Raw genomic sequence first — 25,810 nt, forward strand, 5'->3', positions numbered from 1 at the left:
CATAGCCAGCTGTTACAATCTATAGCTTGTCTGTCACTCCTGGAGCAGCCTTGAAGGTTTCTATCTTGTACTTGTTCTATATAAGTTGCTTAACACAAAGAAAATTAAAGGGGAACTCTGGTGGAAACAAGTGGAAAATGAATGTTTTCAAATCAACTGGTGCCAGAAAGTTACAGATTTGTAAATTACTTCTATATAAAAATCTGAAGCCTTCCACTACTTATCAGCTGCTGTATACTACAGAAATGTGTATACAAATGTGTGAAGTTCTTTCCAGTGTGACAACAGTGCTCTCTGCTGACACCTCTGTCCGTGTCAGGATCTGTCCAGATTTGAAGTAAATCCCCATAGAAAACCTCTCCTGCTTTGGACAGTTCCCGACACGGACAGAGGTGTCAGCAGAGAGCAGTGTTGTCAGGCTGGAAAGAACTTCACAAAGTTCTCTGAAGTATATCTGTACTGGAAGGGTTAGATTTGTATATGACTTCTATTAAAAAAAATCTTGTTTAACTGTATTGCACCAGTTGACTTGAAAAATTTTTTTTCTCTATCGGCTCCATTGGGGGACACAGACGGTGGGTGTATGCTGCTGTCTCTAGGAGGTGTGACACTATGGTAATAAAAAAAAGTCAGCTCCTCCCAGCAGGATAAACCCGCCTTCAGGCCCTGAGGTAATCAGTTTAAGCTTAGTGTCTGAAGGAGGTGGAAATGGTCTGGAATTCTCCAGACCAGGTCTTCTGATTTTTTGTTTTCCTAGTATAGGGACGTGTTAGTTTTTTATTCCTTTTTCTTTTCTGTTTTCAGGTGGGGACTCAGGGACTCCGGTTCCCGGTTTAACCATTGCGAGTAAGGGGGCACAGACATTGCGTATATGCGCTGTTCACCCCCTCTCGCCAACGGTCAGCGCCTGGGTTGGTACCTCATGGGTCCGGGTCCCCCTATTTCCCTGCTCGCCTCGCTCGCGCATAGCAGCCAGGCGTGATGCAGGTAACTAAAGCTGACTGAAGACTTCACTGAAGACTCCATTAGGTAAGTTCTTCTGACTGAGGTAAGTACATTTCTCCCTTTTCCCCTTAGGTACGGACTTGCAACCTCTGGAGACCCCCTGTTTTTGGCCCACCTTTCAGGTTATGTGGCTGGCTTATACAGGGGTTGGACTTTTATTCTGGGGAGCAGTGGCATTTCAGGGGGCAGGTAATTTATTGGGCACTTCACTGTATGTGTGTGTGTTTCTTGCGACTATGTCCGCAGCGCCTTATATGAGGCTGTCAGCCGCGGCGCTGGTACAGGCCTGGCTGGGCTCTCTCAGCGCCGTCTTACTCTCACTTCTCCGACAGCGCCTTATATGCGGCTGACAGCCACGGCGATGGTTCGGGCCAGACGCTTTCGGCGCCGGCTCATCTTCACTTCTCCTGCAGCGCCTTATATGCGGCTGACAGCCGCGGCACTGGTACTGGCCGGGCGCTCTCAGTGCCGGCTTACTTTAATTTTCTCTGGCAGAGAAAAACAGGCCGCCCGCTCTATTCCCCGAGCGCATATGCGGCTGACGTGTGCTCGGGACAAGGAGCGGGCGCCATTACAGCTTCTTCTCGGCTAGTCCATAGCTCCGCCCACAGGGCAGTCGGAGCTCTTCAGAGGCGCGATGTAGCCTCCAATCAGCGCTGTGGGCGCGAATTTCAGTTAAGAGGGGCCAATTAGTTAGTGCCTCTGCTTCAGGCCCTTTCGGTTCCGGTGGATTCAGCCGTTCCACCAGCCTGGGTTTCTTCCCTGACCCAGTATATGGCTGACTTGACCCAAGTCTCCCGTTCGGTGGCTGAGGCCCCCCGGGAAATGGTGTCCGCCTTGTGGGCGTCATCTTGCGCAGGGCCCCTGAGAGGGCCCGCTCCTAGTCTCCACATACTTCACGCTCTCACAAGTGTACTAGGGGTGCCTCGTCTGACTCTTCCATTGAGTCTTCAAATAGACATGGGCGTTCCTACCGTGGGTCCCCCCCCCCCCATCTGGGCACAAACGTCGCTGCTCCAGAGGATGTTCTCGGAGTCGCCGCTCTGCCACGCCAGAGCCGCGTACCCGGTCAGGGTCGCCCCCCTTCAGGACTGCCTCTACTCGTTCACATTCTCCTGAACTGGCGGACGAGGCTTCCGAGCTGGCATTTGACTCAGAGGACCGCTCAGATTCAGTTGAAACGGTGAACTCATTGGTGACAACCATAAGTCACCTTTCACTTAGAGGACCCAGGATCTTCGGATGTCTCTCCAGGAGTATCCTTTTCATCGTGCTAAGCCAGCACCTCAAAGGTTCAGCTCTCGCGCTAACTTTGACGACATTCTGGAATCTGCATGGAAACATCCAGACAAGAGGTTCCCGGGAATCAAGAAGATTCAAGAACGTTATCCATTTGACAAGGACTTTGTCACTAAGGTGGATTCCCCTCCCTCTGTGGATCAACCAATCTCCCGGATCTCTACGGCAACTACACTGCCACTGGCAGGTGCCGCTTCCTTCATAGATTCCACGGACAAGAAGGTAGAATCCTTAGCGAAGTTTGCCTCTGAAGCAGCTGGCTCTTCTCTTCTTCACATCTTCGCCTCGACATGGGCAAGGCCCTGTAGGAGCGGTGCCAAAAGCTCCATCAGGATATCTTAGCGGGATCCCCCCCAGAGAATCTATCTGTCCTGGCTCTCCAATGCTCTAAATCTGGGGACTTCCTGTGCGCAGCTTAAATGCAGTCAGCCCGTTCTTCTGCCTTTGCTGTGGGTCACCTAGCGGCTCTCCGCCGCTCTATGTGGCTTAAAGCTTGGAATGCGGATGCCGCTTCCAAAAGGTCTCTCTCTGTGCTTCCTTTTACGGGTGGCCGTCCTTTTGGCAAGCGCCTTGATGAGATTATTTCTGAGGCGACGGGAGGTAAGAGTTGGTTGTTGCCTCAAAATAAGGCTCGCCCTACTTCCCAAAGGAATTCCTCTTCCTTTCGGACCTTTGGCTCCAGCAAAGGGTTCGGGCAGGCGCCTTTGCGGGACAAGAAGGCTCCCTCGTTCCGGACGCGCCCGTCTTGGAAGTCTGACTCCAACCGGTCCGGCTGTTTTGCGCCCAAATCAGGCAACCGCAAACCCACTTCTGCATGAAGTGAGGCCCCTACCCGCAGCTTTTTCCCGGGTGGGAGGTCGTCTCTTACCTTTTCGAGACATCTGGACCTTGAGTCAGGGACGTAGTGTCCAACGGTTACCGAATCGAATTCGCCTCCCTTCCGGGGGATCGCTTTTTTCGATCCCGGGCCCCCCGGTCGCCTTTTCTGGCGAAGCAATTTCGAGAGGCTCTCCAGTCTCTGCTTCTCCAGGGGGTTATCGTTCGTGTTCCTCCAGGGGAACGGTTCCGGGGTTTCTATTCCAATCTTTTTGTGGTTCCCAAGAAGGACGGTTCTGTGCGACCCATCCTAGACCTCAAGCATCTCAACAGTCATCTTCTCATCCGTCACTTCGGAATGAAATCTCTCCGTTCGGTGGTGGCGTCCCTGGAACAAGGGGAGTTTCTTTCATCGCTGGACATCAAGGATGCCTACCTCCATGTGCCAATATTTCCAGGCCATCATTGGTACTTCCGCTTTGTGGTTCCGAAGGGGCATTTTCAATTCGTAGCCCTCCCCTTCGGTCTGGCCTCGGGTCTTTACCAAGATCCTTGCGCCAGTGATGGGCCTGTTACGGTCGAGGGGAGTCTCGGCGATACCCTACCTGGCCGACCGTCTCATCAAGGCTCCAACCGGAGCCCAGACTCTGGAGAATGTGTACGTCACGCTCCACACTCTGGATCGCTTCGGGTGGACGGTCAACCGGGACAAGTCAGTCCTCTGTCCTACCCAGTCTATAACCTTCTTGGGACTTCGCTTCCACACGGCCTCTGCCCGAATTTGCCTCCCGCCGGACAAACGTCTGGCGCTTCTGTCGGGGTCCGACATCCGCACTTGTATGAAAGTCCTGGGTCGGATGGTGGCAACTATGGAGGCCGTACCCATTGCCCAGTTTCATTACCGCCCTCTTCAACTGGCGATTCTCTCTCGATGGGACAGGTCTCCTCTGTCCTTCGATCGTGAGATTGTTCTCCCTCGCAGGGTCCGTCAGTCTCTGCTCTGGTGGCTCCGCTCCCCCCTTCTTCTCCAAGGGCGGTCATTTCTTCCACTTAACTGTCAGGTAGTTACAACGGATGCCAGCCTGTCGGGCTGGGGCGGCGTGTTCAGGGATTGGACGGTTCAGGGACTCTGGTCTCCCCGAGAGACCCTTCTTCCGATAAACATATTGGAATTACGGGCGATTCTTCTTTGTCTTCTTCATTGGGAGTCCCGGCTTCAGTCCCGTCCTGTCCACGTCCATTCGGACAACGCCACGGCCTTGGCGTACATAAATCGACAAGGCGGCACTCGCAGCTTGGCAGCCTTGGCCGAGGTGACCAAGATTCTCATCTGGGCGGAAAGCAAGTCCGGGACCCTCAGGCTCTGGCCGTGGGCGCCCTAGTGATTCCTTGTGTGGGGTTTCCCCTACCCTATCTGTTCCCTCCCCTTCCGCTCCTTCCCAGGGTTCTGAGGAAGCTCAAAGCAGAGGGCGTCCCCGCCATTCTGATAGCTCCAGATTGGCCCCAAAAGTCGTGGTACGCCGACGTAGTCAGGCTCCTGGACGACGCTCCACTGCGCCTTCCGCTCTTTCTGGACCTGCTCTCTCGGTGTCCTCTTTGCCACCCCAATTTACAGTTGCTGAATTTGACGGTGTGGCGGTTGAGACCGCGGTTTTGAGGGTCCGCGGGTTCTCTTCCCAAGCATTCATACCATGCTCAGGGCTCGTAAGCCCTCCTCTGCAAGAATTTACCACCGTATTTGGCGGTCTAATTTGGTTGGTGTGAAGCTCAGGATTTATCCCCTGTAACCTTCTCGGTTCCCCGTCTTCTCTCCCTTTTGCAGTCGGGTTTGGAACTGGGGTTGTCTCTCAGTTCCCTTAAAGGTCAGGTTTCGGCCCCTGCTATTCTTTTCCAGCGGCCCCTGGCTTCTATTCTCATGTCCGGACCTTCCTTCAACGAGTGGCGCATGCTGTTCCTCCTTATCGGTCACCCTCTCCCCCTTGGGACTTGAGTCTGCTTCTGAGTGCCCTCCAGGGCGAACCCTTTGAGCCCCTTAGAGAGGTGTCTCTCCGCATCCTTTCTTGGAAAGGGGCGTTTCTTGTTGCTATCACCTCCATCCGGAGGGTGTCTGAATTGGCAGCTCTCTCCTGCCGTTCTCAGTTTCTGGTGATCCAGCAGGACAAGGTTGTTTTCCGGCCAGATCCTTCCTTTTTGCCTAAGGTGGTTTCAGCCTTTCATCTCAATGAGGACATTGTCCTCCCGTCTTTTTGCCCTGCTCCTTCTCATCCTAAGGAGCGCTTACTATACAAGCTGGATGTAGTTCGGGCTGTTCGGTCTTATCTCTCAATCACTTCGTCAGTGTGATTCCTTTTTCGTCCTTACGGAAGCTCGTCGTAAGGGACAGTCTGCTTCCAAGGCCACCATTTCTCGGTGCATTCGGTCCGCTATTTCGGAAGCCTATCGCTGTCAGGGGAAGATTCCTCCTTTCAGGGTTGTGGCTCATTCTACCCGTTCTGTTGGGACATCCTGGGCTCTCCAGAATAGAGCCTCAGCCTCGCAGATTTGCAAGGCGGCTACCTGGTCATCTTTGCACACTTTCTCAATGTTCTACCGAGTTCATACCTCCGCATCGGCTGATGCTAGTCTGGGCCGTAAAGTGTTGCAGGCGGCCGTGACTGCTTATCTGCCCACACAAGGGACTGCTTTGGTACATCCCACGGTCTGTGTCCCCCAATGGAGCCGATAGAGAAAAGGAGATTTCTTGTTTACTTACCGTAAAATCTTTCTCGAAGGATCCATTGGGGGACACAGCTCCCGCCCTTTTTTGGGGTTTCCTTTGATTCTCTGTCCGAGGGTGTGTTCAGTTATGTTTTTCTCTTCTGGTTCTCGGACAGTTTGGGTTTTCTTTGACCTGTTGGTCCTCTCCTATTGCTCTGGAACTTAAACGGATTACCTCAGGGCCTGAAGGCGGGTATATCCTGCTGGGAGGAGCTGACTTTTTTTTTATTACCATAGTGTCACACCTCCTAGAGACAGCAGCATATACCCACGGTCTGTGTCCCCAATGGATCCTCCGAGAAAGAGATTTTACGGTAAGTAAACAAAAAATCTCCTTTTTCCACCGGAGTTCCCCTTTAAGATAATGGAGTTCTCTAGTTTATTAGCTTACATGCCAAACAATAGTTACACGTGAAATTATAAAAAGGAAAAAAAAAAATGTACCTTTTTATTATGCCTTACTGTAACATGTCCACCACTGTTAAGATTCCCCTGCAGTAAGGAAGAATGACGTGTTTTTTTTTTTTTTCTTTTCTTATGAAAGATACAGGTCTTCTGTGCAAAGATTTATCTATAAACGTCTGAACTGTGAATTTTTCAACAGTTCAAATTTGGTGTTTCTATGCTAGCCTAAGTATAAAATGTATTTTTGACCAGTTTTTCTTTGTTGTGCAGTACCAAATATGCCTCAACAGCGCCAGGATCAGCATCACCAGAATACAATGATGCACCCTGTTTCTGCAGCAGGACCACCTATAGTAGCTACTTCACCCGCCTACTCTGCGCAGTATGTAACTTATAGCCCACAACAGTTCCCCAGCCAGCCTCTAATGCAGCATGTTCAGCACTATCAATCACAGGTAACTTTACTTAAGTTTCTTATTGGTTACTGAGGTCATCTCATTTATGAAAATATTATTTTAGTTTACCTATACTTGTTTGTTTTATTAGTTACCATTACATATATCTTTGAGATCTGAAGGAGTGTAATTCATGCATCTATTAAGTCTGACCTATATGAACTTGTTGAGCTAGTTAATTGCTATACTGCCACTTGGTTAAAAGGGGTACATATTTTGCAGTGCAACTATTAGCGCTACCTGACAACTTGCAGGCATTTTAATTCAGTTAAATATTAAAATTCTTGTTTTCTGAAATGTTTTCCTTTCAGCATCCCCATGTATATAGCCCTGTAATTCAAGGAAACTCTAGAATGATGGCCCCACCAGCACATGCACAGGGTGGTTTAGTGTCTTCATCTGCTACACAGTATGGTGCTCCAGAACAAACACATGCTATGTATGGTAAGGCCCCTGCAGAATTTGTGGATTTGCATTTGATTCTAAGACATACTGTATATTATTCTATTCATCAATTTTTACAATTTTTTTGTTACTACATATTTCATATAACAGCATTTAAGATATCACTATAAAATGATCTTAAGGCAATATTTTCAAGAGCTAAATGTGGAAACAACATTATAGCTCTTTGCTAGAAGTGCAGTAATAGTTATGTCTAGTAAACTTTTTGTAAAAACTTAACAGTATTGTGAGTCTTTTCCCACAAAATGGTGTATGAATCTGATTAGCACATCCTGTTCTGTAACATGGCAAATTCCTTTTAAATCGGAATTTGTCTACTTCAGTGTTTCCCAACCATGGTGCCTCCAGGTGCTGTAAAACAACAACGCCCAGCATGCCTGGACAGCCAAAGGCTGTCCAGGCAGGTTGGGAGTTGTAGTTTGCAACATCTGGAGACACCCTGGTTGGGAAACACTCATCTACTTACTTTATTGTTCTGCCTTAGGACATGTTCAAATTCTGGGGAATACGTCTGCATCCCAGGAGAATGGCATGCTGACTTACATCACAGTATTTCCCAGCCACACCCGTTTTTTTTTTGTCAAACATAATCTAAAAGGGACTACTTTAAGCACGTTTGCTAATGTATACGGTTTTTGTGGATCTCATAAGCATGGTCGACTACTACATTGTACAGATGTGAACTTACCTTATTATTGCCATGCTGGATGCATACATAGTGAAAATTAGAGTTCCTCAGATTAGGCAGATTCATTGTTAATAGGAAATTATGAAACCTTCTTATATACTTTATATGGAGATATACACGTACAATAATCATTTTTCAAAATGACATGCATTTTGAATTCAGTACCTAAATTCCTGAATGGGGTATGGTTCTACCAGTCATAAATAACTATGTAGTAAGAAACAAAGCTTCCACCACACCCGTCTCCTGTGTAATTTGATTCTATGGCACTGGGTCCCATGTTGAAGGCTGAGTGGAAAGCTATGTCTGCTAATGCATAGTTATAGATGGGTAAAACGGCGCCCTCGTTCAGGGATTTAGGTGCCAAATTTAAAGTGCTTGTTACTTAGACAAATGATCTGTGCTACAGTGCTGTACGTTAGTCAGTTGTCTAAAAAACATAAGAGGTACACTTTTTAGGATTTTTCTTAAGAATGTTGTAAAACCAAGTAAGTACCATCATGGCCGGAAGAAGCAGTCCTGGTGTGCGGCACCTTTAGAAGATGGGGTGTGGGCGTTTCCTGCAGGTTCCATGGCCTTTCACAGCAACAGCAGCACTCTCTGTTCCCCTTTCTAAGAGAGCCACGTTTGTCTGTTAGGGGCATGGTTGTGACACACCGTTGGGTGCTGAGTCTGTCTTCCATACTGCCGGACTTTTAGATGTCTGCGGTTTCTTTCGTGTCTGCAGCTTTGGTTCCCCTCTACTATCGTGAGGTAACCATGTATGTGTCCCTACATATGCTACGGTCCCTCTGCACATTTAGAGCCCACCTTCCCTTCTGTCGGGGGGGGGGGGGGGGGGGTGCCTCTGGCCTTCCTGTGATCTTGTTTCCACAGGTCTGCGGCGGTTAAAGGAGTAGTCCAGTGGTGAACCCAGTGGTGATCAACTTATCCCCTATCCTAAGGATAGGGGATAAGTTTGAGATCGCGGGGTCTTACCGCTGGGGCCCCCTGCGATCTCCTATACGGAGCCCCGACAGCCCGCGGGAAGGGGGCGTGTCGACCTCCGCACGAAGCGGCGGCCGACACGCCCCCTCAATACAACTCTATGGCAGAGCCGAAGCGCTGCCTTCGGCAATCTCCGGCTCTGCCGTAGAGATGTATTGAGGGGGCATGTCGGCCGCCGCTTCGTACGGTGGTTGACACCAGCTATCTGGCCGGAGAGCCTGGCCCCCGTACAGAGAGATCGCAGGGGGCCCCAGCGGTCGGACCCCCCACGATCTCAAACTTATCCCCTATCCTTAGGATAGGGGATACGTTTTTCACCACTGGACTACCCCTTTAAGCACCTCTGTACTGGCATGGGGCCTGATGAGGCGTGTTCGGCACCCCCTTATGCCTCATGGCACCTGCTCTGTTGCCTTACACGACCAAGATGGCTCCGTTTGCACCCATCTGTTCCAGGGTTTCCTCTCAATGCTTTTGGTTGCTGTGTGTGTGCTCCTTACTTGCATTCGTAGTCACATCTTTGTATATTTGGCCAGCACCTGTGTCCAGGATTCCGATCCCTCGGGGCACACAAATTGGCTCCTCCATACCTCGATATGTTGTTGCAGAGTTCCTGGGTGCTACGTCCACTCAGTACTTTCTCCCATTGCTGTAGGGTGGCATTTCCCTGCTCCTACAGTGCCTGGCACACTTTTAGAATCCCCCTTCCACAGTGGGTACGGGGATCAGGGAGCTTGGCATGGTTGGTGCCTGAGTTTCATCTCGACCACCCCTTGTTTTCCCCTCCACTAGGTGGACTGTTTTGCTGAGCGCTTTCTACTGCCAGGATGGAGCCATCTCTCTTCCCCCTATATAGGTGGGGTATCTGGCTGGGCCGTTGTTGATTTTGCTGAGCGCATTCAGATGAGCTTTTCGCTGTCTATGCTTGTGTGCTTACTGCCCACGATTGCAACCTGGCTCTTTTCCTTTTTCTTGGTTATCTACTGCTGCTCATGCAGCCTTGGCACTTTCCTCTGTCGCAGAGCCATACATGATTGCATAAATTCCTCCAACAGCCGGTCTAGCCACCATCTGTTGTTTGGGTCCTGCCATTGCTCTCTTCCTCCCTCTATAGAAAAAAAGAGGGAACAGAAAAAAAGCGCGGCAATGTGCCGTTACTCCTAGTAACTGAGAGTAAATGTGGAGAAAAGCAGTTCTGCTCACCTTTGGGTGTTGTACTACGGGTACAACACCATATAGCGTAGTGAATGGAAAGTTTAGGAGTGCTGCCACGTCACCTTCCCCATCTCAGGATGATCCTAGGCGGTCTTGGAAATAGAGGGAACTGTAACCTAGATTGGACCTGACGAAGAAGGGATCACGCCCTTCGAAACGCATTGTCCCACCCCCCATGTTACGGCCTTTTTCATTATCCTCATTTTATTCTTTTATGTTAAATAAAATCCTTTTGCCTATATATCATTTCCCATTCTGGATTTGATTTGCATCCGACCTTGGATTGATCTACACTTGCGAGGAGAGCGCCTGAACGCACCGGCATTTTCTGCTGCAATGCAGACCACAGTTCTCTCTTCCTCCCTCGGCACAATATCCTTTACTTTGTGGTGTCAGTGTAGCACAACTGACACTGTCAAGTCTTCTGGAGTAAATTTCCTGTGCCCAGAACCTGGGAGTCCAAGCCAGGTTCCCTTTTGTTTCCCCCTCCGTTCCCGCCCTGACGGGATGTTGCTTCGGAGTCCTCTGGTCCGCTCGGACCGCTGGGGTCCAAGATCAGTTAGTCTCCTTGTCTTGGACACTATCCTAGGATGCGGTGGCATGCCTTCTTTTCTAGCTCGGCCCTCCTGGTTTTTTGGGCCTTTCATGATGGTTGAGGTCTCGGGCATGTGTAGCGATCCTGCCCAGACTTCTCTGCGATCCCATTTGTTAGGCAGTCTTTCTGTACAGCACTTCTTCTTGTCCCAACACGGAAGTTTGTCACCCAGAGCTTTTTGCGGATATTGGTTTAAGTTCAGGTGTAAGTCTTCCAAGTGACTCAGGAACCTCCAATTCCCATGTTGGCTGCTCCAGTGTTCCGGGATGCTCCTTTTCAGGGTCGGCTTCTCCTCTGGCCGTTCCTTTTTGGCCATTTATTCTTCTGTGTACGTCTTCCAGGGGACTTGGCTACCTCCAGTTCCCATGTCGGTCGCTCCGGTGGGCCGTTATTTCCTTCAGTCTCCACCTCTGAGGTTTATGTACTCCCGAGATGGAGGGTGTTCTGGTCATCCGGATTACACAAGTCAAACTATTTTTGCCTCCCGGGTGCTAGCGGCGGGCCCCTGGGACAGGGGCTTTGGGTCTGCAGATGTTTAGGTCATTGATCTTATGCACCAGGCCTCTCTAGAGCCAGTTTCCGTCTCTTCTTTTTTTCAAGTGGTTTTCTGGTCTCCACCTTCTTGAATCGGTTGACTCTGGATGGGGTTCTCTTGTTGTGCCCTTTTCCATTTTTTGTTTCCAGCCGGGCTAGACCTTTTGTCTTGTTCTGTGTTCCTTGGAGTTGATTTCCTACCTCCATCTGGGATGATTCCGGCACATCTGGCTTCCCAGTCGACCTTTTCTTGTCTCTATATGGACCGTAGGTTTAGTGTCTTTGCAAAGGACTGTCCCTTACTTTGGCGTCCTAATCCATCTCCATGGACAGAGGATCTTCCGGGAGCTCAGTTTCTGGGCCTCGGTTGTCTCTGGCCTGGTGTCTTGTCCACAGGCCTTACGGATGAGTGGGTTCGGTCTCTGGGCTGATTCCCTTTTTCAGGTGGTTGTTTTTCCCTCCCTAGAGGACTGCTTTGGTATGTCCCATCAGTATCTGTGTCCCCCAATGAAGAGTGACCGAGAAAAGGAGATTTTTTTTTTTTTTTGTACTCATCGTAAAATCTCTTTCCCGTAGCCTTCATTGGGGGATACCACACCCACCCATTTCTTCATTTTTTTTTTGTCTTTGTGGGCTTTGAATGATACGAGAAATAGATTTTATGGTGAGTGCAAAAAATCTCATTCTTAAACATATGAACTGCACCATTTGGTTTGCAAAGCTACCAAGAGGTGTGAACTTTACAGGTGTAAGTATTTGCATTCTGAACAAATAACCTCTGTTGTTTGATCATATTTGCAATAGGATGATTCACAGATGAGGTTTTCTGTACAATTTAAGCCTGTCAGTTGCAAGTATAGGCACATGTGGAGCTTTGGAATTTGAGTCAGTTTCTTATATTTTTAGTTCCTTTCTTAAGAAAAGGTACCTCAGAGGGAGAGGCATAAAGGTGTAAGTGTATATGCACTTTGACATTCATGTCAAACCTGCATGTAAATATGGTAATAAAAAATGTTTCTAGAACATGGGATTGCTGCTTTTTATGCTATGGTTCTCTCAAGTTTCCTTTAGTACGTAACAATAGAGAGAGAACTTTTTTCCTTCTAAAAGGCAACTAATTTGCTTAACTTTTCCTAGGGAGCATTGTTTGACCTATAAAGTGCCCTAGAATGATTTGGAGTTCTCCACAAGAAAAAACGATAAACCTTCTCCCCTCCTGATGTCTCACCGAAAAGCATACACAATGACCATGTTCTCAATGACCAAATTGATGCCTAATTCCATTTTAGTTTGTTCATTTAAATCTCTCCTTTATAATGTACAGTGTATATCATGTATGGGTCACATTCTCATTAAAAGGACCAGTGCATGATAGTTGCTTGCCATAGGACAGTTGGCTTGGCAACTTGACCACCAATTTTTCAGTTGCATCTTTTCAGGCATGTAGTTGGATTGAGTGGGAGAATGCCTGCACAATTCCTTTTTTAAGCCTGTCAACAGCAACTTTTCTGAATTCTGCATTGTAGGGGGTAAAGAAATATGAATAATTATGCAATTTTTGTGTAGCGATTGCTCATCATGTTGTAAAACGGTTTAGTGCTGTTAACATTTTATAGACAGTGTTAGTAGGTGAATAATTCATTTATTATGTAAGAAATGTAGTTCTACAATGAGTTTCCATGTCTCTGTTATTTTATATTTATATTGATCTTTGTCTGCTTTTCCAGTTAGTATAAAAGAGCTTTTTAATAGCCATGGGAATTCCCTCATTTAAGATCAGCTGCTACTTTCCCAAACAGAATCCATTTCTGTACAGTTTGAGCTTTTTCATGCCCTATTTCTAAGAAGAAATTGTAGTCACATCTTATAAATTATAAGTTCACAGGATATGGACAATCACTGCTTTGTCATCTTTATATTTATTTTTAAGCTCTTGAAGAAAATTATTATTTTTTTTTTTAAATGTGGAAACTAGGCCGTCTCTAGTGGGCTCTGCTCACCTGTTTTATAGGTGGTCAGGCTGACGCCATTTGCCAACTTTTCAGGATTGCCTTAAAGGGGTTATCCAGGAAAAAACTTTTTTTTTTAAATATAAACTGGCTCCAGAAAGTTAAAAAAATTTGTAAATGACTTCTATTTAAAAATCTTAATCCTTTCAGTACTTATGAGCTTCAAAAAGTTAAGGTTGTTCTTTTCTGTCTTCTGGAGCCAGTTGATATATAAAAAAAAGTGTTTTCCTGGATAACCCCTTTAAAGTCTTTGCTTGACTCTCTGTGTGTGCTTCTTTCTTTTGTATTACACACTGTTTTTTTTTTTCTTCTTATAAAGAAGTTGAACATATTGGGGGAGATTCATCAAAAATTGTACAGAGGAAAAGCTAAGCCAGCTTCTCATAACTGGCTGGTGTTGAAATAGATTTTGCTAGATTCTTTTCTGCACCAACCTCCTCGTACAGGGAGCCTCTATCCTGAAAATGTTATTCAGTAGGTTGGTCCTGCCAAAATTGGCAGTTTTAGCTAACTTTTCTCTGTGTATGGGAACCTTTAGTCCAGTTGAAACTCTCGATGATTGTTCAGCTTCCTTATATAAGTTCACAGGTCAGTCATCAAATAGACTTTTGAATCAATTCTTATTTTGAGCTTTGAATCCCAAATTAATAATATCCAGATACACGTGTAGCTGAAGCTACTTTGATACCCCATTCCCCCTTTTTTTATCGTTAAGCATATCCCTTGTTCCTCACAGTTATTGCTGTTACTTTTTGTGTAATTCTCACCTGGTGGAATGTGTCTATGATAAAAAAATTAAATAAAAAATACAACATGTGGGAGATCAAACTTGGAGAAAAACTTAAGGATGTATCTGCTGCAAATTTACCATGGATTTCCTATGCAAATCTTTAGGATTTTATGGTAAGATATGCATGTTTTACATGTGTATCTTAGGCTGGGTTCACACTACGTTTTTGCCATACTGTTTTCAATCCGTTTTTCTAAAGAAAACCGTTTGGCAAAAAAAAGGCTGGAACAGTATGGAAAAAAAGTAAACCGTATGCGTTTTTAAACAGTATACTGTTTTTAAAAGTGCATACAGTTCCGTCAGTTTTTATAGGAAAAAAAAACATACGTTTTTGAAAATGTTGTCCATTTTTTATGGGAGTGGTCTTGGGTGGGGACTTTAGGATTCAAATGCGCATGTGCAAAGTAAAAACGTATACATTTTTCCCATATGGAACCGTATACATGTGCGTTTCCCATTGACGTCCATGTTAAAAAAAAAACGTATGCGGTTGCAGTACGGTTTTTAAACCAGAGACAAAATCGTGGTCAACCACGTTTTTGACTCCGGTTTAAAAACCGTACTGCAACCGCATACGTTTTTTTTTAACATGGACGTCAATGGGAAACGCACATGTATTGTTCCATACGGGAAAAACGTATACGTTTTTACTTTGCACATGCGCATTTGAATCCTAAAGTCCCCCACCCAAGACCCCTCCCATTAACCCCTTAAGGACCGGGGGGTTTTCCGTTTTTGCATTTTGGTTTTTTGCTCCTCGCCTTTAAAAAATCATAACTCTTTCAATTTTGCCCCTAAAAATCCATAAGATTGCTTATTTTTTGCGCCACCAATTCTACTTTGTAATGACGTCAGTCATTTTGCCCAAAAATCTACGGTGTAACGGAAAAAAAAAAAATCATTGTGAGACAAAATTGAAGAAAAAAAAACGCTGTTTTGTAACTTTTGGGGGATTCCGTTTCTACGTAGTACATTTTTTGGTAAAAATAACACCTTATCTTTATTCTGTAGGTCCATACGATTAAAATGATACCCTACTTATATAGTTTTGATTTTGTCGTACTTCTGGAAAAAATCATAACTTCATGCAGAAAAATTAATATGTTTAAAATTGTCATTTCTGACCCCTATACCTTTTTTTTTATTTTTCCGCGTATGGGGCTCATTTTTTTGCGCCCTGATCTGAAGTTTTTAACGGTACCATTTTTGCATTGATAGGACTTATTGATCGCTTTTTATTCATTTTTTCATGATATAAAAAGTGACCAAAAATGCACTATTTTGGACTTTGGAATTTTTTTTCGCGTACGCCATTGACCATGCGGTTTAATTAACGATATATTTTTATAATTCGGACATTTCCGCACGTGGCGATACCATATATGTTTATTTTTATTTACACTGTGTTTTTTTTTTTTTTATGGGAAAAGGGGGGTGATTCAAACTTTTAATAGGGGAGGTGTTAAATGATCTTTATTCACTACTTTTTTTCACTTTTTTTTTTTTTTTTTGCAGTGTTATAGGTCCCATAGGGGGCTATTACACTGCACACACTTATCTATTGCATTGATCACTGGTTTCTCATAGGAAACCAGTGATCGATGATTCTGCCGCTTGACTGCTCATGCCTGGATCTCAGCCACTGAGCAGTCATTCGGCGATCGGACAGCGAGGAGGCAGGTAGGGACCCTCCGGCTGTCCTGTAAGCTGTTCGGGATGCCACGATTTCGCCGCGGCTATCCCGAACAGCCCACTGAGCTAACCGGCATACTTTCACTTTAGGCGCGGCGTTCAACGTTAATAGCGTGCGGCACCGCGATCAATGCTGCGCGCTATTAGCCACGGGTCCCGGCCGTTGTTAGAGGCCAGGCCCTACTTGCTATGATGCGGGGCCACGCCGTGGCCCCGCGTTATAGATCATGTGCGGACACATGACGTTCCAGTACATCATGTGTCCTTAAGGGGTTAAAAATGGACAAAATTTTCAAAAACGTATGGTTTTTTTTTCTATAAAAACTGACAGAACTGTATGCACTTTTAAAAACAGTATACGGTTTAAAAACTCATACGGTTTACTTTTTTGCCATACTGTTCCATCCGTTTTTTTTTTGCCATACGGTTTTCTTTAGAAAACGGATTGAAAACAGTATGGCAAAAGCGTGATGTGAACCCAGCGATTTGCTTTGGTTTTTACCCTTTTGAGTTGCAAAGGGTGAAATGTTTGTTGAAAATCTGTAGAAAGATGACCCACCATGGAGTTAGAATAAACACTGCTGATTTCCTTGTGGGTCTTTTTAAAACTTAGTTTTTGCGGTGCTTGATTTATTGAGGCCCAAGCCTTTTATTAATTCTAGCAGACCTAAAGCTGCCCGTGCAACAGGCTTAGAAATCTAAAAGGGGTACTCTGATGGAGTTTTTTTTTTTTTTTTTTTTTCATATCAACTGGCTCCAGAAAGTTAAACAGATTTGTAAATTACTTTTATTTAAAAAATCTTAATCTTTCCAGTACTTATCAGCTGCTCTTTTCTGTCTGACCACAGTGCTCTCTGCTGACACCTCTGTCCATGTCAGGAACTGTCCAGAGCAGGAGAGGTTTGCTATGGGGATTTGCCCCTACTCTGGACATTTCCTGACATGAACAGAGGTGTCAGCAGAGAGCACTGTGGTCAGACAGAAAATAACTACACAACTTCCTCTGTTGTATACAGCAGCTGGTAAGTACTGGAAGGATTAAGATTTTTTACTAGAAGTAATTTACAAATCTGTTTAACTTTCTCGAGCCAGTTGATATGAAATAAAATGTGTTTTCCACCGGAGTACCCCTTTAAGTCAGCGCAGAACTGGCATATTACAGCTGCATGCAGGTGTAAATTCTGATAAATGAGACGTACAAAGTCCTTGTCCCCTTTCGTACTATAAATGTGCTTAATTGCACAAAATGTTGTGACTTTTCAGCCGATAAATCCTTCCCATTAGTGTGTTAGCAAATCCTAATCCAGATCACATGGCTGATCAGTCTAAATACAAAGGTTAAGTGCCATGGACATTTGCTATAAGTTAGTTCATTTTGGCCACATGATTTGTAAGGCTAGGTTCACACTTTGGAATTTCTGATTGGAATTCTGCTTAAGAATTTTGGTCTGAAATTCCAATGCAGCAGAATCCCATTGCTGTCATTGGTATTCCTTTGCATAGTGTGCACTACAAAATTTTTCGCTTATTTTTATTCTTCAGGCAGAATCCTCAACTCTGCAGACATTGTCATCTATGGGGCAATGTCCATTGGTCGCACTCGGAAGCACCGGATAGAATTTGTCCATTCTGAGCTTCCGAAGTGGGAACCTAGCCTTAAGGATAAAAACATGGTTTAATGTTTCACCTGTATACACTGCACAAAACCATTGCATTTCATGGAATCATATAGGTTTTTCTTTGTGGTACACCACAAAGCCCATTGGCTCATCAAAGCATATACTAAAGTGCTCATAATGATTTGTCTCTAGAAAGGTGGTTACGTTATGTGCTCAAGCTGTATGTATCTTGATGCCATTGTGTAGCCACAGATGATACATTTACATTTGTCTCGAGTTTAACTTCAGCAGTGGACAGCTAGTTATTGTGTCATTAAAAGCTGTATGTGTAGGATGGTGTATGTAAACCAGTAATGTTTTGAACATTTAATCTGGGGAATGCTTTTCTTATTTCATAGCTTCCTTTAAATCTTTTAGTGGTGATGACTGTGTGTATGGTGACTTCAATACAATGATGTCTCTCCTTCAGTAGCTTCAAAAGCTATAGCATAATAAATTTCATACTTATTTTCCATCATGTCGGCCTTACATTGCTTTCATTAAAGGCTAATTTGCGTTTCTATTTCCCCAAATTCAGCATGTCCTAAAATTCCAAACAACAAGGAGACTGCCCCTTCTTTCTACTTTGCCAGTGAGTTGTTGTTTTTTGATTCCCTTGCTTTCTTTACTGTGCTTGTAAACACAAATACTGAATGTTGAAAAAGCTTTTCTTTACTCCAGAAATTGTTGGATAGAGAAAGGGGGTCTTGGATAAATAATTCATAAACGTTACAGATATGTTAGCTATGTTTCAGTTGATAAAACCAAAACTGTCTCTAGCTGGAGAAGACAAGTAAAGTAAATATCTGTAAACATTTTTTTCTTTGTCCTGTCTAAATACAGTGTACAAAAAAGAAAGTTGCAACAGCACTCTAGGTAAAAAAAAAAAAATGGAGGCTCTCAGCGCACTTTTTGATCAAAATGTGTCCCCCCATCCACCACGCGGAGGTGGCCTCATATCGGATGGGACCCTAACATGATAACTCACCTCTGCTGTGCATATAGCGTCGGACTGTGTGACATGTTGGATCAGCCATTGACTAAACCACCTCCAGTCTGAGAGGGGTGGGGTGCACGGCTAAAGAGGGTGCCACACCCCCCAACTTACAAAGTAAAAACAAAAGAAAAAATAGCCATCACAACAACCTAATACACAGGTGCCCGCTGCTGTGGCAAATACACAATGTACAAAAAAGAAAGTTGCAACAGCACTCTAGGTCAGTAGGAAACACTAAAATTGAAAATATTTCTAGTGCAACAATTTTATGATGGAGCAGAATAGAGATGAGCGAACTTACAGTAAATTCGATTCGTGACGAACTTCTCAGTTCGGCGGTTGCTGACTTTTCCTGCATAAATTAGTTCAGCTTTCCGGTGCTCCGGTGGCTGGAAAAGGTGGATACAGTCCTAGGAAAGAGTCTCCTAGGACTGTATCCACCTTTTCCATCCCACGGGAGCACCTGAAAGCTAAACTAATTTATGCAGGAAAAGTCAGCAACCGCCGAGCCGAGAAGTTTGTGACGAATCAAATTTACTGTAAGTTCGCTCATCTCTAGAGCAGAACATTGAAAAGACTTTAAATGGGTTATCAAAGTTTTTAGAAAAACATCGCTGCTTTCTTTCAAAAACAGCGCCACATCTGAAGTGAGCTTCAACACCACTCGCAAACTAAGGACAAGAGTGGCACTGTTTCTGGAAGAAAGCTGCCAGGTTTTTCTAATCCTTGTTAACACCTTTTAATGTAGATAAGAACAAGCCCTTAATAAGGTGGTTTTATCTTCCTCTCTTTTCATATGTGCTTTTAGAGCATTTAGAGGTTTCCCCACACTCAACCCTTGAGATTCACTGAATTCATATATTACACATAATGGCCTGAAAATGTAATTGTCCTTTTTTTGTTTTTTTTTTTCCATAGCAACCAATCACAGCTCAACTTTCACTTTTTACAAGAGCTTGTTCAGCAATGAAAGCTGAGCTGTGATTGGCTGCTGTGGGAAAAACCAGACAGTAAGGGTTTCAGACTGATTGATAAATCAGGGCCATTGTCTTTAAGGAGAGGTGTAAGTGTGTACAGTACTTTTTTTCATTAAAATTAAATGGAGGTAAGGAAGTGGTTAAGGCGGAAGGGCTGGCTATTTCTGACAAGTATTTCATGGAGTTCTGTGACCAAATATATGTTCTGCTTCCAGTTGATGTCATTTGAATAATAAATCGAAGGGATACTTAAACTCTATTAGGAAGATTAAATAAAACTTATGCAAGGGAAAAGTTGACCAGTTGCCCATATCAACCAGTTAGATGGATTTTTTTTTTCTTCATTTTTAAAAAGACCTGAAAAATGAAAGAAGCAATCTCCCCAAGTATGGATACCACAAATGCCAAGTGGAGTCCATCAGCAGAAGTATTAGCAGTGTGCTGAAATGGAGGGCACTTTTTTCTAATTATAAATGGCAGTGGTTAACGTGTTACTGTCATTAGTTGTAAAATCTCCAATGATCTGTGAAGTAATTAGCCCTAAATTGATTATGCACAATAACATGTCACATGACAGGCACTGGAGCGTACCATGTCTACAGCACACCTGGGAGTCTAAAGTCCCATGGACAGACTCCGTAGAGCCAAACCGTAGACAACTGAAGACTTTTCAAATAAAGTCGAACATGGGTATGAAATAAAGAAAAAAAATTTTTGCTGGTCACATATTGAACATATCGGACAAAAACACTTGACACATTTCAGCCCATGATGGTCTGTCATAAGCAAAAAAAAAAAAAATCAATGATAAAGTTTAAAAAGGAGCAGAGGTGGGCATATACCGCCCCTGCAACTTATGGACACACAGATTAACCGCTTATGCACTGTTACTACCAAAAAGTATACTCAACCATGCCCTATTATTTTCCAGGTGTAGGCATAAAGTAAATCATTGCTAACAGAGTCAAAGTACATGAGATTTCAGTGTCAAAAAAAATTGCTCAAGATATAGTATACTTTTCTTGACTCTGTTAGCAAGAATTTCCTTTATTTATATCTACAACTTGGAAATAATGGGGCATACTTGGGTATACTTTTTGGTAGTAACAGTACATAAAGGGGTTAAGCTGCTTTTCAATATGCTGTTGTCTGTGTGTCTGTTATTTGAAGGGGCAGTATACACCCTCCTTCACTCCTTTTTAAATTTTACTAGTGGCTGGTGGGGCGTTTGACTGGGGCAGTACACCTGTCAAACCGTAACGCAGGTGTCCTAAGGAGAACTCAGGGAGGACAGAAACCTCCCGTAGAGCAGAAGCTTATGACGAAGACCCTGATGGGTTGAAACTTGTCATGCGTATGTGTTTGTCTGATTTGCTGTATGTGCAACCTATAAAAAGATTTTACTTTTCATAGCCGTGCTGGACTTCATTTGAAAATTCATCAGATGTCCACAAGAAGTCCATTCAATTTGTTTGAGAAACATAGGTGTGCATTTAAAAAGAAAACCAATTTAGTACCTTCAGGGATGTGGAAATCCTATCACCCAACGCCCGGGACATGTAGTTCTGGGTGCCGGGCAGGGGAATTTTTCATACATTTAGCCCTGTATCAGGCTAGCAGGGCCGGACCGACTTTATTTTTATAACGGCCGGTGTGAGGTGCAGACTGACGGCAGGAGTGGGCGCAGACTTGCATGGGGTGTACAGAGCGGGCTCCTGGCTCTAGCCCACTCCATACCTGACAGCACCCGGCTGATTTCAGATGCTGGGGGCCGCCGCTAATAGCCCAGCATGCGGCACTCGCCAAGGCTGGCTATTCACCTTTTAGATCACCGCTGTCAAAGTTGACAGCTGAGTCTAAAGGTTTCTTATAAACATCCCTGGTGGTCTAGTGGGGTGGTTCTTTTAAAGGGCTACTTCAGTGGAAAACAAATGTTTTAAAATCAACTGGTGCTACAAAGTTAAGCAGATTTGTAAATTACTTATATTTAAAAATCTTAGTACTTATCAGCTGCTGTATGCTTCAAAAGAAGTTGTATAGTCCTTTTCTTCATGACCACAGTGCTCTCTGCTGACACCTCTGTCTGTTTGCTATGGGGATTGGCTCCTGCACTGGACAATTCCTGGAATAGAAAGGTGTCAGCAGAGAGCACTGTGGTCAGACAGAAAAGAACAATACCACTTCCTCTGTAGTATACAGCAGGTGATAAGTACTGGAGGGATTAAGATTTTTAAATAGAAGTAATTTACAAATCTGTTTTACTTTTTGGCACCAGTTGATTTTAAAACATATGTTTTCCACCGGAGTACCCCTTTAAGAACCTATTACCCAGAGATGTATTTTCTGTATACAGTCCAAGACTCTTTTCAACCTTTTATCCATCTCATGTTTAAGTAGTTGTGTTTTCCGACTTAATGGGGAGGGAGATATTTTTTTTTTAATAAAAGTACAATAACTACTTAACTCTTGTCCTAGTAGGAGGGATTAGTGTGTAATCTGTAAAATGCCCCAGAAATTTAATGGGAGAAACTTGATAAAACTGAAAGGAAAGAGCAATGCAATCCGATTGGTTCCTTCATTTTAAGAGACAGTGGAATTTGGTTCATATGAGACCACTGCTTCACATTTTTCCTTTGCACCAGTTTTAATCTTGCCCATTGGTTCTTGGGTGAGCACTGTTGTAGCCCTTAAAATGGATGCATAATTTGTAATTTATAAAGATAACATGTAGTGTGTGGGTGAAGAATAGTGACTTACTCTGTATAATTGTGTAAAAGATAATTTGTACTTCATTTGTAAACCTTGTTTTTTTTTTTTTTTTTTTTAATCCCTTATGGAAAAATTCATAAACAGTTGTATAAAAAAAGCACTTTTTCACCACTTTTGCCTGGAGTGCCAAGCCACCATTTGCATTTTGGATTTTTTTTTTTACTTTGATCAATTCTGAGGATGAGAGCACCCATGGGACCACAAGTCCTTACACTGTGCCCCATTCAAATCTTAGTTTGGGTTTAGATATATATATAATTTTTTATTTTTCTATTAAAGCTTGGCGGGTATCGCAAATGTCAACAGAGTCAACAGACTGTCCTGTTTAAAGGAACATCTGGTCATCTGTGTTTATTCATATTGACCCTCTGTTTATGTATTTAATAAGCTGGCCACTATATTTACTATGTTGGATCTGTGATCTAAAGACTTTATCTTGGCCATACACCTTTGGCATCTATCAACCAAACATTTGATGGTATGGTAGTATAAACAAGTAGGTTTTCTTTATTTTATTTTTTAACTTTTTTTTTTTAACCAGTTTCTCTTATCCTGCATGCCCTGGATGTTACCCTAAATTTCACACCAGAGATTACTAAAGAGCTGTATGTGTAAATAGTCTGTGACTTGATCATGTGACCCCTTATTTGAATTTTAAATAGAGGTTTTTAAAATATTTGCCAGTAACTTACGTGCACCAATCAGTTTGATTTGTTTGTTTTTTGTTCTTTTTTTAACCCCTTATGGACCAGGGATTTTTCCTTTTTTGCACTTTAGTTTTTTCCTCCTTACCTTTAAAAAATCATAACTCTTTCAATTTTGCACCCAAAAATCCATATAATGGCTTATTTTTTGCACCACCAATTCTACTTTGTATTGATGTCAGTAATTTTACCCAAAAATCAACGGCAAAACGGAAAAAAAAATCATTGAGACAAAATTGAAAAAAAAAATGCCATTTTGTAAATTTGGAGGGCTTCTGTCTCTACACCGTACAATTTTTGCTAAAAATGACACCTTCTCCTTATTCTGTAGGTCCATACGACTAAAATTATACCCTACTTTTTATAGGTTCGATTTTGTCGTACTTCTGAAAAAACTACATGCAGGAAAATATTTTATACGTTTAAAATTGTCATCTTCTGACCCCTATAACTTTATTTTTCCGCGTATGGGGTGGTATGAGGGCTCATTTTTTGCACCATGATCTGAAGTTTTTAGAAGTACCATTTTTGTATTGATCGGACTTGTTGATCACTTTTTATAAATTTTTTTCATGATATAAAAAGTGACCAAAAATGCCCTATTTTGGACTTTTTGAATTTTTTTGCGTGTACACCATTGACCGTGCGGTTTAATTAACTATATATTTTTACTCTGACATTTCCGCACGCGACGATACCACATATGTTTATTTTTATTTACACTGTTTTTTGTTTTGTTTTTTTATGGGAAAAGGGGGGGGGGTGATTCAAACTTTTATTAGGGAAGGGGTTAAATAATCTTTATTACCGTATTTATCGGGGTATACCACGCACCCTCATTTTACCAAGGATATTTGGGTAAAAAAAGTGACGTCATTGCGTCTCGCAGCGCATAGCAACGACGCAGGCTTATCGGCGTATAACACGCAGGTAGACTTTAGGCTAAAAATTTTAGCCTAAAAAGTGCGTGTTATACGCCGGTAACTTATTTTCCCCCCCCCCCCCCCTTTTTTTTTTTGTTTTGCAATGTTATAGCTACCATAGGGGGCTATAAAACTGCACACACTGATCTTTTACATCGATGAATGGTTTCTCATAGGAAACCATTGATCGATGATTCTGCCGCTTGACTGCTCATGCCTGGATCGGCAATCGGACACCAGGAGGCAAGGTAGGAGACCCTCCTGTGTCCCAGAGCTGTTTGGGATGCCGCAATTTTGCCCCGGACATCCCGAACAGCCCCTGAGCTAACCGGCAGTGATTTACTTTCACTTTAGACGCGGTGTTCAACTTTGAACACCACATCTAAAGGGTTAATAGCGCACGGCACCGCGATCAGTGCTGCGCGCTATTAGCCACGGGTCCCGGATGTTAGAGGCCGGGCCCGCCGTGGCCCTGCGTTATAGAAAGGGAAAGGACTCAGGACGTACCGGTACGTCCTTGGTCCTTAACAGGTTAAATGGCAATTAAACAGTTCTCAATTAAAGTGTAAATAAGCGGCAGCCCCTGGCTGTGGAAAGCAGCTGCGAGCCGCTGAATATAGTAAGTTTGATTAACAAGCCCTCTCCTTACAACTTTAACCCCTTAAGGACGCAGGACGTAAATGTACGTCCTGGTGAGGTGGTACTTAACGCACCAGGACGTACATTTACGTCCTAAGCATAACCGCGGGCATCGGAGCGATGCCCGTGTCATGCGCGGCTGATCCCAGCTGCTGATCGCAGCCAGGGACCCGCCGGCAATGGCCGACGCCCGCGATCTCGCGGGCGTCCGCCATTAACCCCTCAGGTGCCGGGATCAATACAGATCCCGGCATCTGCGGGAGTTCGCGATTAAAATGAACGATCGGATCGCCCGCAGCGCTGCTGCGGGGATCCGATCATTCATAACGCCGCACGGAGGTCCCCTCACCTTCCTCCGTGCGGCTCCCGGCGTCTCCTGCTCTGGTCTGTGATCGAGCAGACCAGAGCAGAAGATGACCGATAATACTGATCTGTTCTATGTCCTATACATAGAACAGATCAGTATTAGCAATCATGGTATTGCTATGAATAGTCCCCTATGGGGACTATTCAAGTGTAAAAAAAAATGTAAAAGTAAAAGTAAAAAAAAAGTGAAAAATCCCCTCCCCCAATAAAAAAGTAAAACGTCCGTTTTTTCCTATTTTACCCCCAAAAAGCGTAAAAAACATTTTTTATAGACATATTTGGTATCGCCGCGTGCGTAAATGTCCGAACTATTAAAATAAAATGTTAATGATCCCGTACGGTGAACGGCGTGAACGAAAAAAAATTAAAAAAGTCCAAAATTCCTACTTTTTTAATACATTTTATTAAAAAAAAAATTATAAAAAATGTATTAAAAGTTTTTTATATACAAATGTGGTATCAAAAAAAAGTACAGATCATGGCGCAAAAAATGAGCCCCCATACTGCCGCTTATACGGAAAAATAAAAAAGTTATAGGTCATCAAAATAAAGGGATTATAAACGTACTAATTTGGTTAAAAAGTTTGTGATTTTTTTTAAGCGCAACAATAATATAAAAGTATATAATAATGGGTATCATTTTAATCGTATTGACCCTCAGAATAAAGAACACATGTCATTTTTACCAGAAATTGTACGGCATGAAAACAAAACCTTCCAAAATTAGCAAAATTGCGTTTTTCGTTTTAATTTCCCCACAAAAATAGTGTTTTTTGGTTGCGCCATACATTTTATGATATAATGAGTGATGTCATTACAAAGGACAACTGGTCGCACAAAAAACAAGCCCTCATACTAGTCTGTGGATGAAAATATAAAAGAGTTATGATTTTTAGAAGGCGAGGAGGAAAAAATGAAAACGTAAAAATTAAATTGTCTGAGTCCTTAAGGCCAAAATGGGCTGAGTCCTTAAGGGGTTAAAGGCATTAGCCAGGAAAAAACTTTATATATCAACTGGCTCCAGAAAGTTACAGAGCTGCTGAAGTTGAGTTGTTCTTTTCTGTC

The 25,810-nt window shown here is 43.7% G+C and overlaps 1 protein-coding gene across 8 annotated transcripts in view; it reads left to right on the forward strand.

Annotated features, from left to right (window-relative positions):
- The window catches only part of ATXN2 (ataxin 2), a 150,993-nt gene that overhangs the window by 106,893 nt on the left and 18,290 nt on the right, over positions 1-25,810 (forward strand). For 5 of the 8 annotated variants that reach the window (XM_056536191.1, XM_056536144.1, XM_056536164.1 and 2 more), the window contains 3 exons: positions 6,553-6,737; positions 7,049-7,181; positions 17,909-17,962. In XM_056536191.1, coding sequence (XP_056392166.1) covers positions 6,553-6,737; positions 7,049-7,181; positions 17,909-17,962 — 372 coding nt within the window. The remainder of the gene's footprint in view (positions 1-6,552; positions 6,738-7,048; positions 7,182-17,908; positions 17,963-25,810) is intronic. The other 3 variants (XM_056536182.1, XM_056536168.1, XM_056536173.1) reach the window with 1 other exon arrangement.

This window comes from Hyla sarda, chromosome 1, assembly GCF_029499605.1.
Source record: "Hyla sarda isolate aHylSar1 chromosome 1, aHylSar1.hap1, whole genome shotgun sequence".
NCBI classification, from domain to species: domain Eukaryota; kingdom Metazoa; phylum Chordata; class Amphibia; order Anura; family Hylidae; genus Hyla; species Hyla sarda.